General features: G+C 47.8%; 1 protein-coding gene across 3 annotated transcripts in view; it reads left to right on the top strand.

Moving 5' to 3' along the window:
- Ablim3 (actin binding LIM protein family member 3) overlaps positions 1-9,587 on the top strand; it is a 113,850-nt gene extending 104,263 nt beyond the window's left edge. For 2 of the 3 annotated variants that reach the window (XR_007594593.1, XR_007594592.1), the window contains exons 17-21: positions 1,620-1,649; positions 2,148-2,206; positions 4,086-4,146; positions 5,074-5,649; positions 9,426-9,587. Coding sequence is in view for 1 of the 3 variants with exons in the window: in XM_050157912.1 (XP_050013869.1) it covers positions 1,620-1,649; positions 2,148-2,206; positions 4,086-4,146; positions 5,074-5,081; positions 5,569-5,649; positions 9,426-9,539 (353 nt within the window). In the remaining 2 variants the exon portion in view is untranslated. The remainder of the gene's footprint in view (positions 1-1,619; positions 1,650-2,147; positions 2,207-4,085; positions 4,147-5,073; positions 5,650-9,425) is intronic. The other variant, XM_050157912.1, reaches the window with a different exon arrangement.
- Positions 9,588-19,852: the final 10,265 nt, after the last annotated feature.

The following is a 19,852-nucleotide window of genomic DNA, read 5'->3' on the forward strand; positions in this document are numbered from 1 at the left end:
CCATGGTCAGACCCGATTTGGAGGGAACCTAAGGTCACGAACTTTCACCTCTTCGCCTTGCTAAATCTTAATTTTGGTGAGACTGAAGATGGCATGGGATGGTGAAAAAGCCAGTTTTATGGAGTATTATGTATGGGTTAGGGACTTGCTAAATACCTTCTTAAGAGAATGTGTGTGTGTGTGTGTGTGTGTGTGTGTGTGTGTGTGTGTGTGTACACTTGAATGCAGGTGCTCATGGAGGCCAGAGGCATTGGATCCCCTGCATCTGGAATTAGTTACTTTTGCGACCCCTGATGTGGGTAATGGGAACTGAACCTGGGTCCTCTGCAATAACAATGTATGCTCTTAACCACTGAGCCATCTCTCCTGCCATTGTGCTAAGTATCTTACCGTGTTGTGTGATGTTGTCTTAGTTAGGGTTACTCTTGCTGTGATGAAACACCATGGCCAAAAGCAACTTGGGGAGGAAAAGGTTTATTTGGCTCCGATTTCTACATCATAGTCCATCACTGAAGCAAATCGGGGCAGGAACTCAAGCAAGGAAGGCAGGAGCTGATGCAGAGGCCATGGAAGGGTGCTGCTTACTGGCTTGTTCCTCGTGGCTTTTTCAGCCTGCTTTCATTTTTCTTTCTTTTTTTTTTCATAAAAGAGTTTCTCTGTAACTTTGGAGCCTGTCCTGGAACTAGCTCTTGTAGACCAGGCTGGCCTTGAACTCACAGAGATCCACCTGCCTCTGCCTCCTGAGTGCTGAGATTAAAAGCATGCACCACCACTGCCTGGCTCAGCCTGCTTTCTTAAAGACCCCGAACCACCAGCCCAGGAGTGGCACCACCCGCAGTGAGCCAGACCCTCCCCATCAATCACTAATAAAATAACGTCCTACAGGCGTGCCTACAGACCATTCTTATCGAGGCATTTTTCTCAACTGAGGTTCTCTCCTCTCAGATTACTCTGGCTTGTGTCAAGCTGACATAAAGCTAGCCAGTACATATGTATTCTTTACAGTATCCCTACAAAGGATAAACTGTCACTCCCATTTTACAAAAGAGAAACTGACGGGTGATTAAATAATTTTACTGATAGAATATATGAAGGGCAGAGAGCCTGTATGCACTGATGAGACCATTTCCCTGCCTAACCACGTGGGGCGCTGTTTTCCATCTCTGGCTCTGGCTCTGCAGGGCACCAAGACTGCTTCAAATTCACATGTTGATTAGGGGTGCCACTGAGTGAAAAAGAATGTGCCTAGCGTGTGTGAGGCCCTGTCCTCCATCACCAGCTCAACTCAAAAACCGTCATACATACATGCACACAAACGTGCATGCATATATACATACACATCTCAGCTACATCTATATAACAAATATCCCAGAACATGTGTTCCCTGACAGTGCTAAGAACTGGAGTGGGGCGGGGTGCAGGGGGGAGGATAGGAAGAGTGGTGTTTAGATTCGACAGTAGGAAACTGGCTATCTGGAAAGGAGTGCTGATTGAACTTCCCCACTCCCTAGCAGCCGGAGTCTTTGAGTATGAAGCCATGTTTCTTTGTAAGCAATAAATGTCTCCACTGTGCCCGTCTTTTACCCGTGAGCACTAATCGGGGCTTTTCTCCCTTGCAGCTCCTCGTTCACACTACCTGGCTGACAGCGGTATGTTCTGCCTGCCCCACCATAAGCCCCTGGGTCTTGTAAGGACAGAGCCATGGCAATCGCAGCTCCCCATAGCTCTAATGACAGAGTCCTGGTATAAGTTAGTCCGCCCATCGTCATTGTCGGATTGTGGGTCTCCACTTGGGGTACTCCCAAAGGGAAGGAAAGGTCATATGTCTCTTGTACCCACCTGGGAACCTGCCTTTCTGGTTCTGAGCTTAACTCCAATTCTGAGGCCTGTGGTCAAAACACAGGCATCTGTCCTAAGAGGATAGATGTGTACAAGCCAAGGCCGGAGCGTCTAAAAAGGTGCTTCTGGTTGGCCTAGAATTCTGCTGGAGCAGGGTTCCCCAAGACAATCTGGGCAACTTGCAGAGAATTTGGTATCCCCTGGATCCCACCCCACTTCCCACTAGGTCAAGGGTGATATTGGTCAAATGTCCCCAGGGAGAGTAACCTTGGCTGGGGGATCTGATCATTGCTCTGACTCCTTTTTAGATCCCCTCATCTCCAAATCTGCCTCACTGCCTGCCTACCGGAGAAATGGGCTGCACAGGGTAAGGGGGCCGTGCTGGGAGCTTCCGCCCCAGATGCTAACGCTTTAGCCCTCATGACGACCTGGAGAACCGAGGAGAGGCTTTGGGGTGGAGGTGGGGTTCCTGAAAGAGGTGGTAACTTCCCCCCCTCCCCTCTGGTCACCCAGTAGAGAGAGGTCCCAGGGAGAATCTGGTGAAGAACTCTGTACCACACACTGGCTTTGCCAGTGCCAACTAACTTCACACCCCAGGCAAGGTCGTTGCTAATGTGAACCCCATTTTGTGGGTGGAGCAATAAAGGCAAAAGGAAGGGAGGTGCATGCTTCAGTTCTCCCACCCAGTGAGAGGGAGAGCCAGGATTCAAGCCTTCTGGGCTCTCGAGCAGTTCAGAAAACCTCCATTTAAACAGTGAGCTAGTTAAAGGCTGGAGGAGGGTGGGGGCGGTCCGCCACTGAACAAGTGTTGGGGACAGGATGCAGAGACAAGTATTGAGTTTTAAGCCCTGACTAAGAGCCACTGTTCCAGGTTCTGAGGGTCGACCCTACAGCGAAGGAAGTCACTATTCCTGTGAAGTTCACAGTTCTAGTTAGAAGATGAACAAGAAGTAAGAAAATGTAGCCGTTGGGTGGCCAGAGGTGCCAAATCGAGAAAAAATAGCCAGGGGGGTAGAAAGTCTATAAGACAGGAATAAATTTAAACAAAGGTCTGAGAGCAATATGGGGAGGGACCTCGACACTTGAAGATCTGCAAGAGCCTTTTAGACACAGAGAAGTATAACACCTAAGTCCATGCTCCAGAGGAGAGCCTCGGTCCCAGGTCACGTGGCCAGAATGGAAAGAGGGAGGGCCAGAAGCCAGATGGAAATATCACTAGAAGCCATATACCTCAGGAAGGAACTTCAGAGGGGGCCTGTGAACCCAGCTTGGATTTTTAGATGGATCTGTCTGTCAGCTGTGTAGAGTAAACACTGTAAGCAGGTCAAGAGTGGGAGCCGTAAACCTACTTATAGCTTAAGACCATCTTAGGGTGGGACCCGTAAAGCGGCAGGCACCACTGGAGAGGATGGTATATATGGCCTTTGCCTAGGGAGAAGCCTGTCTTCAGTGCACTTGGGTCAGCATACATTCATTCAGCAGATTTACTCAAAGCCTCCTCCCACATGCCAGGTTCTTCTTGGAATGCTTGGGACCTGCAGTTGATCAAAACAAAAGATCCCTGCCCAGGGTCTGGGAAGATAGCTCAGTGGTTAAGAGCACAGGATGCTCTTGCAAAGGACCCAGGTTCGGTTCCCAGCACGTACACAGTTGCTCACAACTCTCTATAACTCCAGTTCCAGGGGCTCCAAGGGCCCTTTCTAGCTTCCACAGGCACTAGTTACACACACACACACACACACACACACACACACACACACACACACACACGGTGCACGAACATACCTACAAGCCAAACACTCATATACACTTTTAAAACTTCCCTGTCTCTTCAGAGTTTAGATTCTTGTAGGGGAAAACAAAGTATTAATAAGTAACATCAGGAAATAACTCCAATATATACAATGTTGGAAGACAGTATTATAAGAAAAGAAAAGGGATGAGCAGGATAAAGAAGGTTGAGATTTCATGGAAGGGGTGACTTCCAGTTGCTAATAGGGCTGTCTCTCAGGAAAGATCTTGTACTAAAGGGCCATTCCACTGAATTAGTGGACCTGTACTGGTTGCCCACTGCATGCTGGGACTAAATTGCAGGAAGAGCTACATTTCCCTAAGTTGAGACTGAGACCACTGAAAGAGTCCCAAGAGTCCCGTGCCTCGGGCCTGGTCCACATTCTGGAGGTGAGCAAGTGGCTTCTGGGAAGCAGTGAGCTTCTCAGGCCAGCCCAGCTCTTTGTTCCCTACAGACACCCAGCGCCGACCTCTTCCACTACGACAGCATGAACGCGGTCAACTGGGGCATGCGAGGTGAGCACTGCTGGCTGGAGCTGCAGAGGCAGGCCATCCCGAGACTTCCCAGAGACTCCCGATAGAGCACTGACTTGCTTGACCTGCAGACCATGGCTACCGGTTCTGTCCCCAGGATGGGCTCTGTCTAAACCCTGAGTTCCCACTCCCAGATGCTTCCACTCTCTCCTTTTCCTACTCTTCCCTCATCCTCTCTAGTCCCCAACCTTGTGTGCTTTCAAGGCCTTCTGTCCCATCCTGGCTCTCAGAGCATCTGAAAGTGCTGATTACCCTGTAGTGCTGGCTAACGCTTCCAGTCAGACATGGTAGAGGGGGGAAACAATCGGAGCCAACTGCTCAGTGTTCCCAGAAAATTCCCCATGAGATTCTCTGCCAGGAAGACTCTCATGCCAGATTCCCCTGGCTGCTTGGAGCAGGCCCTGGCTCAAGTGACCATGATACGGCCTCCAAGGACCCCTAGATGATGAAGATCATGTCCCCAGGCTCCATTGCCTCAGATTCTTCCTCCTATTGTGCATAGCTCGAAGGCTACTTTCCTCACAAAACCATCTCAAGAACAGCCACCTCAGCGGGGCGGTGGTGGCGCAAGCCTTTAATCCCAGCACTCGGGAGGCAGAGGCAGGCAGATCTCTGTGAGTTCAAGGCCAGCCTGGTCTACAGAGCTAGTTCCAGGACAGGCTCCAAAGCTACAGAGAAACCCTGTCTCGGAAAAAAAAAAAAAAAAAAAAAAAAAAAGAACAGCCACCTACCATGCTCACACCAGCCCTGATGCTCCCCATGATAAACTCAGGAAGAGAGGGGTTCCCATGGCTTAGAGCAATCACTGTATGGAGACCAGATCCATAGGACACTGAGACAGAAGCCAAGGTAGTGATGTACGTCCCAGAGGCAGGTTCTGGTTGGTACATGTCTCTTTTCTCTTTGCAGAATACAAGGTAAAGAACACATAGACCCTGGGGTCTCCAGGATTCTGGGAACCACTACCTTGGGGAGCAGCAAGAGGATGGCAGCACCATCTATGCAGGGAAGAAGCATAGATGAAAAACCTTTCAGGACTAACATTGTCTCCCCTCGGCCCATTGTCCCTGATTCTCCCTTAAGTCTTCTCTAACCCTTTTCCTGTCCCTAAAGACTCTAGGACACCAGAGGGCCCAACTGGACGGCTTAACAGCCACCAACTATTAGACACATTCAGAAGGCCTTGGGCCTACATTAATGTGAAGTGCCACCACCAAGCTTATCTTTAGCAACGTTAGGACACTCTGGGGACCATGCCAATCCAAGGAGGGCAGACCCAGCCCTTCCTCCTGACTAAATGTCTGGCCTTAGTGGATAGAAAAAGGAGCCCAGACTCAAACTGAAGCTGGAAGAGACAAACTTACCCCCCACACCCAAGCGAGACATGCCCGCCTTTCTCCTTAGATCTACCCGTATGAGCTGCTGCTGGTGACAACAAGAGGAAGGGACCGGCTGCCAAAGGATGTGGACCGGACACGCTTAGAGGTATGGACTGGCATGTCTGACTTGCTGACGTTGTAGCATGACCTTGTCATCTATAAAATTCACACTCAAGAACCTGTTTTCTTTTTTAAAAAAAATTCTCAAGAAAACTCTCCTAGTGTTTTAAGTTTAAAGTTTTGCATTAGGGCTACATTCATAGCAATTTCAGGGCACAGTCTGAACGTGTCTGGCACTGTACAACCCTGAGGAAGACGTTTGGGTTGGAGAGAACCCATGGTTGCCAGACCTGACCCCACTTGGGGACAGAATGAGTCATTTAGGGACCTGTTGAAGCTTGTTGCAAGAGCAGAGACTCGAGCAAGCTTCCACAGCCCAACTGCTGTGCCGTTCTGAGCTGTCCCCTCTTCAGCTCAGTCGGTGCCTGTGGTGCACAGCTGCCGGTGTCCTCACCGGAGGCGGATGTTCTGTCTGCAGAACAGCAGCTAGGTCTGGTCCCTGCATACTCAGGGCTGCACTAGAGCCAGGTCTTGTGATGGGTATGAGGAACGGGGCAAATGGCACTGCTCAGAGGGCAGAAGCATAAAGAAGTCCCACGTTACAAACCCGCATTCTGCTTCTGCCATCACTAGGTGGGCCGCTTCAGCCAGGTGATAACACAGCTGCAGCTGTGTGAGAATGTCAGGCTAACGCTTCCCTCAGGCTTCCAAGAGGAGCAAATGAGGATATACGTCAAGCCCTGAGCAGAGTTTGGCAATGCGCCAAGGATTAAGTGCTAGCTAGATGTTAGGATGCTGCTATTCAAAGCATGTCACCAAGTCCTACTTGCTTGACATGGACGTGCAGGAAGGGGTAGGTAAGGTTTGGATGGGAGGGAAGCATCATGAGTAGTTGAAACAGTATGGATAAAAAAAAGTGCAGAGAGGCCCTGGGCATGGCGCTGGGTAGTACAGATCATTTAGCATGGAGTGCCCACCCCAGGCTACCTCTGACCTGGAACTTGAATTACCCTGTCTCATGATGTGTCCTTCCTGCCTTCCCATGCCTTTGACTCTTCCTACATGCCCTCACCATCCTGTGACTGTCTCACATCTTAGGGCCTTGCTCTAGAGACCACAGTACCCACAGTACCCAAATCCTTCCCAAGGCCTCCCTAGGATGGATCACATGCCTGGTCCTCCAGCCTCCCCTTGCCTTCATCAAGCACAGTTCAACATATCTCACTCTCATTAATTTTAATTGCTCGGCCAGACCCTGAGCTTTCTATGGGAAAGACTGTCTGTCCTGCACCACGGGACCTGGTTAGGAGAGATGTCAGAACACATTTGTGGACTAGAATGCAGGCTTCCCAAAGAGGAAGTTTTGTGCTCTTCAGGAAGTACATGGGAACCAGCTTTGCTTTGATGCTTAGAATTCACCCAGGGTAGAGGCAGAAGGGGTCGGGTGGGGGATGCCGCAAGTGAGCCATGAAGCTCTGTAAGTATACCCCATTCTAACGTCCTGAGTTAGCAGCCCAAGAACCTTGGGTGATTTGTTCACATCTTCCTAACAAGGGGCTTCAGGTGCCTGATGGTGCTGAAGGGGACAGCTCCCCGCCATCACAAAACAGCCGCTTAAGCATCTGCAGTGAGCTCAAGTTTCCCCGAGCATCAGAACCACCAGTGAGCATCCATCACACATAGTTCTCACCCCAAACCAGATAAATCACAGCCTAGGGAAGGAGCTCAGGTCAATCCATCATGGCTTTTAAATCTCCCAGGGATGTCTAAAATGTAATGCTGAGTTAGAAACACTGCCCCAGCCTCTGCACCAGCTCTAGACCCTGATGTGTCCTCAAGAAGTTCAGAGTACAGAAGCTCATTTATCCAATAAATATTTATCATAACTCTGTTAAAGAGCTAGCAAGATAGCTTAGCGGGTAAAAATGCTGGCCACGCAAGCCAGGCAACCTGAGTTCAATCCCTAGAAAGCACATAAAGGTGGAAGGAGAGAATGGGGTTCACAAAGTTGTTCTGCCCTCTAAACATGCTCTGTGACGTGTGCACCCCCAGACACAGATCACATATGTACACACAAAATAATAGCAAATTAAGTTTATAATTTAGAAGTTTATTATAGGTGCTAAATGTTGTTCTATGTATTTACATGTGTCTGTAAATCAGAGACCCTGATCTCTTAGAGTTTGCATTCTTGTGTGAGAAAACAGACACTAAAGAACACAAATGAAAAACAAATGTGACGCTGTGCTAGCAGGTGGTACGGGGAAGGGTAAAAATCCAAAGAACAGGACACAGAACTGGGAATTAAGAGAAGCAAGCTGTCATTGCAAATAAACTGACAAGAGTAGGTCTCACCTGCTATGTGACATCTGAGCAAGTTATCCATGCTTTTGTGAGCACTTTCTGGGCAGAGGAGACAGCCAGTACTGAGGCTTTAATACATAAGTGAGCTGTGTGTGGTAGAAGATATCAAGAGGTGAGTGAGGCTGGGACCACAGAGCACAGAAGATAAGAGGAGAAGGAAGTAACATCACAAGTGGGGATGGAGTCGTCTGTTTAACCAATTCTCAAAGAGCTCACACTGTGCTAAAAGTGAGCGAATCAGGCATGTCCATGAACTCTGTGCTCAAGAGTGAACTAGTTCACTCTTGCCATCCCAATGAAGTAGGTGCAGGAATAGTCCCTTCTTCTAGAACTGGAAACTGAGGCTTGGAAGGATTGCCCATTTGCCCAAGGCTATACATCCATGTCTATCTAAAACTGTGCTAAAATATTAGCTCGCAGTGGCAATAAGTTGTGTGGCTGTATACATAAATCTCACTGGGTGTCCTTCAATACCCAATGGAGATACTAAATGCTCAGAGAATCCAGGAAGCTTGCAGTCAAAAGATAGGCCATATATTTTCTTTTAAAATAAACTTTATTATTTAAAAAAACACACAGAAATTGATCAGACCAAGTGTATACATCTCAGTGAGTTTCTGTACAGCTAGAATAGCCATTCTGAAGCTGTGGAGCTCCTCGCTGGGTTGACACTTGAATGCACTTACTTCCCTTTTAAACTTGATTTTAAATCTCATTTTGAAAATGTTTAGACCTCCAGGAAAAGTGTATGAATAGGAAAATGAACACCCACCTACCCTTCACCTAAATCTATCAATTCCTAATATTTTGCTACATTTTAAATGACATATACTTCTAAGTCTAAAGGCTTTTGACATGAACCTTCAAGATTTCTGAGAACAGAGAAGAAGGGAAACTAGAAGGGAGGATAGGAACCTGCTGTGAAATGCAGATGAGTGTTTGCTTATATGACAAACTCATATTTCCATACACAGAAAAGAAAGGACGCTCCAGTGGGTAAAGAAATATAAGACAGTGAGCTTTCTTTTTTTCCATTCTTTCTGATGAGAAGCCTGCTAAGTCATTTTTAAAAGTATCAGTAAGGGTCAGTACATCCTGAATCCTTGGGTGTACCCCTTTTTCTCCCAAAGGGGAATTGGGTAGCATTAATCACATGTACTTATGAACATAGATACACGGAACATGAATTTATAAAGGGGAGGCCAATGTACAAATCGAGCTTGGATAAAGTCAACACCCAGCAGAGCTGGAGGCGAGGGAAGCCTCTCCAGCCAGCATGCATACCTCCAAAGGTCCCCCAGGAGGGCCTCCTGCCCCTCAGTCCATTCATCATACACCACGCAACTTCCTTGCTCTGACCCTGGGCCAGGCCCAGGGAACCCGCAGTGAAGTACAGAGAGACCTCTGAACCCACAGCTCTCGTCCTCACGCTGCCTGTGTTCCCTCCACACCATGCAGCGCCACCTGTCCCAGGAGGAGTTCTATCAAGTCTTTGGCATGACCATCTCCGAGTTCGAGAGACTTGCCCTCTGGAAGAGGAACGAACTGAAGAAGCAAGCCCGGCTGTTCTAGGCGTAGGCTCTATACATATAGATGCATTTATATAAAGATGTATGTAAATCTCTATCCTGACGCGCGATATAATCCTCTTGTATAATGGGACACAACATGCTGCCTGCCATGAGACTTGCTTTTCTGTACCGTCAGGCGAGCCCACATCGTCGAGGTATTTTTATGCTCCTTACTTCTCTTTTCTAAGTACTGTGGGGGGACCTGGGAAGGGGTTTGAAGGGACTCCATCCTTTTACTGGGATCCTTTTTATACCGAAACATCTGTCCCACCTTGAGTCCCCAAGGTCTGACTCTCCTTTTGAAAGGTGCCTGGAGGGGTCTCTACTCCCTGCTTCAGGACCATCTCCCAGTCTCCAGGGCTGATGCTGACCTTCCAGTTTTCACTGTGGTCACAAATGGGCCCTCCGGTGGAAAGGCCACCGTGATCCACCCAAATCAGTGAGCACCTCGGAGGCCTCTTGAAGAATTTTCTCCACACCTCCAAATAGGAGCTAAGCGCTCTGTGGGGTGATGCGGTTAGACATGGGGGCCTCAAATCCATTCCTTACATCAGTACAGAGTGGATGGGCCCTGGCCTCTCCTCAGCGCAGCAACCCCTCCTCCTTCGACCCTTGGTCCTGACCACACTCCCTCGTGCAAATCTAGACTTAATGGTAGGAAAAGGAAAACGGCACTTCCCTTCCCCCTACCACCTCCAACTGGCTCCTCTCCCTGCCCCACAGTGGTCCCAGCACACACCCCCACCCTTCCCCCTTTATAGGAGAGGCCATTGTCGCAGCCTGTACTCTTCAGCCTTATTACAGTCTACGTGCCTGATGACCTACACACCACAGGGCTAATGTTCCCACCATAGCTCCAGCAAGCATCCGAGATAGACACCCCTGCCCCTGTCCAGGGAAAAATAGGCCACAGCCCAAAGAAAAATCTTGGCCTATGCTACTGGTCCCTCCCTAGATGGCAATGCATTCATATTGGACCCACACACACACACACACACACACACACACACACATCCCCTTGGGTCTGCTACAACATTGGTTGCATCTCCCAGGGGAAGCTTTTAGAAGTGTGGATGTTGAGGGGATTCCAGAATGAGGCACTGAGCAGCCCTGCTCATGCTCCGCCCCCAGAGACCTCAGGGACTGGACTCTTTCTCTTCCTGCGACAGGCGAAAACAGAACCTTCTCTCAGCACCCCTGCTACCATTCTGAGCTGTTTACTGGTGGCCGCTCTTCCTTCTTGGAGATGCCTGTGTCACACTCTTTGGGGGTCATAGAAGAAAGACGGAGAAGTGTTAAAAAAGACAAGGATGGTGCTTGAAATGCTGGTGATGTGGCATAGCAAATGTACAGCTGACTGCAGCCAACCCTTCCTGGGCACCTGCTGAATGCTGAGCACGGAGTGGGGGAGGGGGGAGGGGCACTGGGATGAATCAAAGAGGGCCCTAGTTTCAGGGGCACACCTAGTAATAGGAGTCCTGGTGAGATGTACCAGACATAGCGGATGCAAGGCAGAAAGTGATGGACGGAGGCCTGAGAAAGGATGTGTGACGTGACGTTGCTGAAGGTGTGTGCAGCCGGTGCAGACCAAGGAAGCTTCTAGATGAGATTGCATGTGAGCAAAACCAGGAAGGATCTGAGGAATCTGCGAGTTGGAAGGGTGACAGGGTGGAGGGATTATGAAGGAAGTCTAATGTACTCTCATTTAAAAAAAAATGTCACCTCCCTGCAACTTCTCTTTTTGGCCAATGTCTTTCAACTTTCCTGACCCATTAGAAACGTCCCCAGCCAGATGCAATCATTGAGATTGCCTCATTGTCACTGGTTAACGACTTGGGAGATTGAAGGGCTTTTGTTATTGTTGTTGGATATTTTTGTTTCCCATAAAAGCACATCATTTCAACCCAAACCCATGTCCTCTTGTCTTTTGGAGTGGGGGGGGAGGGGGGAGTAGCTGGTGTGGGAACAAGCTGACTATGCACAAAAGTAACTAAGGACCAGGACTTAGTTTAAAGCAAAAAAAAAAAAAAAAACTTAGTGGTTCTCAGCCTCCCTAATGCTATGACCCTTTAATGCAGTTTCCTCATGTTATGATGACCTTCTACCATAAAATTATCTCATTGCTACTTCATAACTGTAATTTTGCTACTGTTATGAATTGTACATATCTGCTATACAGGATATCTGATACAGGACCCCTGTGAAAGGGTCGTCCGACAACCCCTAAAGGGGTCAAGAACCACAGGTTGAGAACCCACTGCCTTAGTTCAATCCATAAGCTTTACAGGAAAAGAAATCCAGGAGTAGCGGTGCACGCTTGCTATCCCAGCTCTGGGAAGGTGGGCACCGTTGGATACCTACAGCTCCTGTGCTAGCCAGCCTCGCCTGATTGGCAAGTCCCAAGTCCTGCTGAGAGAGCCCTGTCCCAAAACACAAGGTAGAAGCATCTGACTAACAACACCCGAGGTTGTCCTCTGTCCTACATGTAGGTACCATGCGCACATACACACAAGCATACAAGGTCAACGCTATGTGGCTTGTTCTCTGAAGAATGCAGGGTACTTGAGATAGCAGAGGGGGGTTCGGTCACAAATAAGACTCTGTAACCAAAGTCGTGTTAAATACCACCAGTGTGCCTATGCAAAGGACTAAAGGCACATCCTCTCATTTAGGCCTCTTAGCAACCCAACAGGTAGCCATAGTTAACACTCCCATCTCACAGATGGAACCACTTTGAAGATACGTAATTACTACTAGGAGGGCCAGGAGTCCTCTCGGCCTGTCTAACTGGACAGACCAGCTTCCCATTCCTAGCAGGTAAGTCCCTTTTACCTGCAAGTCCAAACTGCCTTCTTGAAAGTGGCTTGGGGAGCGGCGGCCGGAACCGGACGCGCACGGCAGCAGCGGCCGGAACCGGACGCGCACGGCGAGCGACGTAGCTGGTGCAGCAGCCGGGACCGGTGGGTACTGACACAGTGGCAGACAACGCAGGCGACAGGGACCAGTGCAACACCAAGAGCAGATCGCCCCAGGACAATTAAATCAAAGAGGTAGGCCTTTGGTTGGCGAGGTCCCAGGCAAACAGGGAACCTGGTTCTTTTCCTGAAGACCCGTCTGAGGGGTGAGAGGGATCTTGGCCCCTGGCAGGAGCCAGGAAACAGAACGAGGGAATTTTGCAAGAGGAGCCTCTGGCCAGCAGGGAAACCTTATCTGGTTTTAAAAGACCAATTAGAGATCATCAATAGGAGGAGATGGGCAGGCGCCAAGGCAAAAATTCTCCCAATAAGCTGAAAAACAACATGAAAGCACCAGAACCCAATGATCTTACAACAGAAGGACTTGAACACCCTAACACAGAAGAAGTGGAAAAAATCGACTTTATGAAAGCAATAGAGTCCCTTAAACAATATGTAAAAAACACCTTTATAGAAATGGATGAGAAGTATAACAAAAAGTTTGAAGAATTGAGTAAATACGTACATGAGACCCTGGGAAACCAAGAAAAATGAACAAACAGGTAATGGAAACAGTTCAAGAATTGAAAACTGAAATGGAAGCAAGGAAGAAAACACAAACTGGGGACCAGCTGGATACGGAAAATCTAGGTCAATGAGCAGAGCCTACAGAAACAAGCATAATCAATAGAATACAAGAAATAGAAGAAAGAATCTCAGATTCTGAAGACACCATAGAGAAAATAAACGCACTGATCAAAGAAAACAACAAAGCCAACAAATTCTCATCACAAAACATTCAGGAAATATGGGACACAATAAAAAGACCAAACCTGAGAATAATAGGAATAGAAGAAGGGGAAGAATTACAGCTCAAAGGCCCAGAAAATATATTTAACAAAATTATGGAAGAAAACTTTCCCAACATAATGAAAGTGGCTTGGATAGTAAGAGCAACCCGAAACCCAGGATGCAAGATCTCTGAACTCAGCAGCTCAGCAATGCCACCTAGAGTCAGATTCTTTGCGCCCCCTCCAATCCCATCATCCTTTCTATCCTGGCATTTATCCTCCGCCAGTGTGTCCCCTAGACACCAAGGATCAGCTGTGATCCTAGGCGTCTCCTCGCACAACCATATTTTAAAGACAGGAAAGAAATTTCCCTCCACGTGTCTAATTTAACACAGAAAACTTTCCCAGAGCTCCTGAGTCGGCGTCTGCTCCGGCCTTGCCCGGTGGCACTAGGGAGCACATCCATGTGTTTAGCACAGCGGAGGCGAGGACATTTGGGTTTGGCATTTTTAGCCACCACCACAGTGAGGCTCAGGCCCTACTGAATAGAAAGATGAGAAAGGGGATAGCCATGACCCATGAGTGAGGGCTAGAGTTTGGGCCACACTGTGCCATTTAAGAGACTCAATGCACACTGCCAAGGACCCTGAGATGGCCTGCAGTAGTTTCATTTAACCAAGTATTTCATAAACTAACTGCATTGACTCTTTAAGAAACATAGACTTACTGCGCTTCATCTATTTTAAGCTGCCCACTCTGCTCACATTTTGACATCTCTGAAGACAGGATGCAGGGGTTAGGGAGACGGCTCGGTGGTAAAGAGCAGTTGCTGAGCAATCATGAGGACCAGAATTTGGGTCCCAGTCCTTGTGTAACAAACTGAGCATCCAAAGCACCTGCGACCAGGCTGGGGAGGAGGGGAGACTGGGGGGCATCTCTGGGGCTTGCTGACTTCCAGCCCAGCTAAAAAAACACAAGTTCTAATTTGGAGAGAGCCTCTGGCTTGAAAGAACAGACAGAGAGACATAGAAGGAGACATCTGACATTCTCTTCTGGTTTCCACATGCATACAGAGGTGCACGCACCAGCACACATGTGTGCATATACGCCCTCAGAAACACATAAATGAATGAAGGAATGAATAACCTTGAAAATTTGAAAATGTGGCATGGGTTAGCCTCTTTCCTGACCTCTTATTCTATAATTTTTAGCAAGAATGATTCTGCTCCAGTGAGATAGCTCCACAGGTGAGATGCTGATGACCCGAGTTCAATGCCTGGGACCCATGTGGTGGAAGGAGAGACTCACCTCCATAATTTGTCCTCTGACCTCCACATATGCGCTATGCACATATGTGCATGAGTGCCCACATGCACACACACAGACACAATACATATTTTTCAAGACAGAGTTTCTCAGTATAACAGCCCTGGCTGTCCTAGAATCCTGGAACTCACTGTGTACACCAGGCTGGCCCCAACCTCACAAAGATCTAGCCATCTCTGCCTCCCTAATGCTAGGATTAAAGTTGTGCATACCAACTCCTTTTTTGTTTGTTTGTTTGTTTTGTTTTGTTTTTCGAGACGGGGTTTCTCTGTGCAACATTCTTGACTGTCCGGGAACTTGCTTTGTAGACCAAGCTGGCCTCAAACTCACTGAGATCCACCTGCCTCTGCCTCCCAAGTGCTGGGATTAAAGATGTGAGCCACCATCATCCGGCCCAGTTTCTTTTTAAAAGAAAAAAAAAAAGGAAGGGATATATTCTACTTTTCTTCCACTTTCCTTCTTTTCCAGACAAGTGTTTCAAATACACAAAAAGATACCAAGAATATCTTTGTTCCTGCCTACATATGCACCCAACAAATGTTTACTTCGGGGGCATCTGCTACCAGATAAACAGTATGGGAGATGTGCCTCCTGCATTCTGGTCTAGAAGAGAAACAAATTCTAAGTAAACAGAAAAAGATGGGCTGCGGTGGTGGTGCGCGCCTTTAATCCCAGCACTTGGGAAGAAGAGGCAGGTAGATCTTTGTGAGTTTGAGGCGTGCCTGGATTACAGAGAGTAAACAGAAAAAGATGGTACATAGAAACAACCTCTACAGAGTCAGCAGACAGGGTGCCCCAGGAAAAGCACTCCCTTCAAACACCTAGCGAAAGACGAAATGGGCCAGCAGAGAAAGCAGAAGTAGGAACATTCTAGGCAATGGGAAACAGTGTGTGCAAGGCATTGGGTGGACAAGAGCTTGTCCTACTGAGGATCTGGTGGGAGTGAGTGGGAGTGGAACAAGTAAAGGAAAAAGTGATATCAGAGGTAGCCTGGAGTCAGCCTTTCCTTTGGGCTGGCTGCCAGCTCACAAATAACCACAGCGAGACCTCTTCTTAGTTATTAAAGCTCAACCTATAGTTTAGGCTTGTTCCTATGAGCTCTTATAACTTATATTAGCCCATTTATATTAATCTACATTCTATCACATGGCGTTACCTCTCTTCCATCTGGCACCCCCTATTTCCTCTCCCTGTCACCTCTGTGCCTCAATTACCTCTTCTTACTTCCTCTCTCTGCCCGGAAGTCTCACCTATCCCTCCTGCCTAGCTATTGGCTGTTCAGCTCTTTATTGAACTGACCACAGCAATATATCTTCACACAGTATACAAATATTCCCCAACAGTAGCCAGGTCGGCAGGGGCCATAATAGCCAGGCAGGCACGCAGAGGCCTAGAAGATACCTTCCCATTCCTCCACGCTCTGTACAGATAGTCTGGCTTTGCTCTGTGGTTATTAATAACGAGTGTGAGGAAGGATTGATCCAACTGTTCCGATAAAGAGTGTCATCTCCAATCAGGAATGTTGATGAGGAATACAGAACCGCAGGCCCTGCCCTGGCCTCTCCTTCAGCATCTGTATTTTAATGTGCTCTCCGAGAGCTGCGCAGCAGTAAAGGTGAGACACTCTGCCCTAAGCCATCTGCCTTTTAAGGACAGACTCAACCTTTTCTGTCGGACACTCCAAGGTTCTTGGAGAAGGGTATTTTCCCATATATATAACCTCTTTGAATACTGGAGGGCAACATTGCATTAACAAGCCAGAACACAGTGTTAGGGGCCTCCAACATCACCGGTTATAATTAAACCCAGCGATAGCCGCACTTTGTAGCTACAAACAGACCAACTGAGTCTTGAGTATGTTCATTGAGACTGGGAGCCTGATCAGCTGCACCAGGGTCACTTGCCCTTAGCAGACTGCAGGCACAGGGATGCGAACACCCGCTATGGAAGGCCGCAGAGGAGTTTCACGTGGGCTAGAAGTGCCGCTATTCAACACAGCTAGGAAAAATTAATGGGGAAACAAAGCATTGCTAAAAGTTAGTAGCAGGTGGGGGGGGGTGAAGCGCTGGCTCAATGGCTAAGAGCATTTGCTGCTTTCGCAGAGGACCCAGGTTCAGTTCTCAGCATCCACATGATAGCTCACAGGCAGCTATACGTTAAGTTCCAGGAGATGCAACACTCTCTCTTCTGGCCTCCCTGGGCACCAGACACACATGTGGTGCAGAGACATACATGCAGGCAAAATACCTACATACATAAATATCTTAATACTTTTTTAAAAAAAAGTAATAGCAATTGACATCCCAGAGCTACGCCAGCTCTACTAGTGCCCTGTGTGGAATGAGGATCTAAGCATTTCAACACTAAAAGTTTTGACTGCACAGTTGCAAACACTCACTCACATCTACCATTATGAGCTGCTGCCCTGGAGTGGGGCTCTAAAGGAGCAAAATGTACAACCTATGAGAAGCATAGCCTTTTACTAACTCCTCCTGCCGCTATACCTGAGGGACACAGGCAAAAGATACCAAAGGCCAGCAGAGACAAGTGTGCACATAAGTAAAACTAAAATATGATATGTCATCTAAGTCTGTGACCAGTGGATTTCCTAATTGAAGTGAGCTGTCCCACCTAAAGACTACTCTCATCAACGCCACCATCTCCAGCAGTCTCAAATCATTGTTTCCCCAGGCTATGAGTGCCCCCTCTGGACCACTGCTGGAACTACAGGGAGACAGACTTGATTCTCCAGTTACCAGTCATACTCTGGATTCTCCCGCTTTTAGGAAAGCTTGCTAGCCTCCTTCGCAGCAGAGAGAGAGAGAGAGAGAGAGAGAGAGAGAGAGAGAGAGAGAGAGAGAGAGAGAGAGAGAGAGAGATCTGCACTCTCTTTAGAAGCAGCTTCTCCCTACATCAGTCTTAGGGTTTAAGCTGTTCAGAGTTCTACCAAAGTAGTTATAACAAATACACTGAATTGCACTGGCAGTGTAGTCTCAAATGCTGGCCATGTAAGGGGTGACCCCAGCAACCTAACGGTGCATCTGTCCGTCCCTGTGAAAGCTCATGGCAGGATGGGAGGACTCACTAGTGAAACAGAAAAGCCCATGTGAAGGACTAGAAGTTTGCTTTTTCAGCCCTGGAAAAGGATTTCTAGAGTCTTATGCAATCTCTGGTTCCTAGTGCCACATGTGATTATATTACACATAAGTGAGCGCCTTCCTCCCACTCCCCCAACACACTGGACCACCTGGATCAGAACAAACTCCACATGACCCAAAGTTTGTCCTTCTTCATGGTGAAATATCATAGCCATTTATTTGATTTTGGTTTTCTTTTCTTTTGTTTTTTGAGACAGAGTTTCTCTGTGTAGCCCTGGTGGTCCTTGAACTTGCTCTATTGACCAGGCTGGCCTCAAACTCAAAATCCACCTGCCTCTGCCTCCCAAGTGGTGGGGTTAAAGGTGTGCACCACCGTTGCCTGGCTTTGGTTTTGTTGTTCCATATCTGTATAAAACATCACTCCTCATCAGCCTCAGTGGCAGCAAGTGCTGAAAGCCTGGCAATTCCCCCATCCAGAAGCCCAGGTGCTCCTGCAGGGGAGAGGAACGTGGCCGAATTGGTTCCATAGCCAAGGCTTTGACATAAGAAACTCCCTGCAGGGGGCAGCCTGGGTCTATGTAATCAAGATTTCCTTACTATTTCCATAAGCTTCTGACAACTTCCTCAAAGAAAACCCTCACTAATGACATAAAGGCAAGACTCCCAACAGATGAGCTCTGTGCTCTGATCTCATTTGTGTCCTGGCTACTGTTTTATCCTCAGTTTGCAGATGAAAATATTGAGCCTTTGGGAAGTAATGCATTCTGTTTTTCACAGCTGCATGTGGTAAAGTCAGGACTTGAACTCGGGGCCATCTCACCTGACACCTATGCACCTAACCACTGAATAACTACCTCCCTAGATCGTCAAGTGGCGTTTGAAGAATACTCGCTCTATGTCACGCCTGGCACCAGGCATTCAACAGACTTAGTCATGTTTAAATCTTCCTGTCACTCTGCTAGGAAGTTGTATTAGCCTAGATGAGGAAGGTATAGTTCAGAAGGGTTGAGGTCATGCCCTGGACTGTAAAGACTCTTTCCAATGGTTAGCTCTTCACCACTGTGTTCCACAAACTGAGCAGAGTGACAGGCCAGTGACTGTAACAAAGATGTCATGGAGTCTGGATTCCGGCCCTATTGTTCCCATTCCGCCCCTAAGGCCTTGTGTAATTTATTAAAAGTCTCTACCTGCTCTTGGCCTCCATTTCCCCACACGACAAAGGACAAGGTGAGATAGGCTGGTGTCTCAGTTTCCTCTCAGCTCTGGGATTTTCCTAGATCCAGGTTAGTTCATTCTGAACCCCGGAGCCCAGTACTTCCCATGAGCCTTGAGCATCAGAATAAAATAGTCAGCTTCTCAGAGAAGGTGGCTTCTGCTTTAGCATTCTGTCCTGAGTGGACAGGCACTCCAGATGTCTCCATAGGGAAGGAGTCCAAGGCCAGATACAGCCCACGGGCATGGCTTAGCTGGTTCTTGATATTCCAAAACAGTGGTTTTCAACCTGTGGGTCGCAACCCCTTTGGGGGTCAAATAACCCTTTCACAGGGGTCACCCAAGACCATCGAAAAACACAGATAATTATATTACAATCTATAACAGTAGCAAGATTACAATTATGAAGCAGCAACAAAAATAATCTTATGGGGCTGGAGAGATGGCTCTTGGGTCCTGAGTTCAACTCCCAGCAACCACATGGTGGCTCACAACCATCTGTAATGGGGTCTGGTATCCTCTTCTGGCCTGCAGGCATACACACAGACAGAATATTGTATACATAATAAGTAAATAAATAAATAAAAAATAATAATCTTATAGTTGGGGGTCACCACAACATGAGGGACTATACTAAAGAGGCACAGCATTAGGAAGGTTGAGAACCACTATTCTAAAACAAGAGAAATTAATGATCAACTGTTTTTCCTAAGACAGAGTCCCCATGTATCCCAGGCTGATCTCAAATTTGATAAACGGTCAAGAATGACCATGAAATACGGATCCTCCATCTCCACCTCCTTGATACTATAATTATAGACCACACTCAGTTTGTGTGGCACTGGAGTGCAAACCCAGGGCTTTCAGGCATGCTGGGCACATACTGAACAATATCCCCAGCCTGTGACCAGCGTTCTTACATCAAAACAGATC

Source organism: Alexandromys fortis, unplaced genomic scaffold, assembly GCF_014885135.2.
Source record: "Alexandromys fortis isolate MF-2015 unplaced genomic scaffold, M_Fortis_MF-2015_v1.1 scaffold_94, whole genome shotgun sequence".
Lineage (NCBI taxonomy): Eukaryota > Metazoa > Chordata > Mammalia > Rodentia > Cricetidae > Alexandromys > Alexandromys fortis.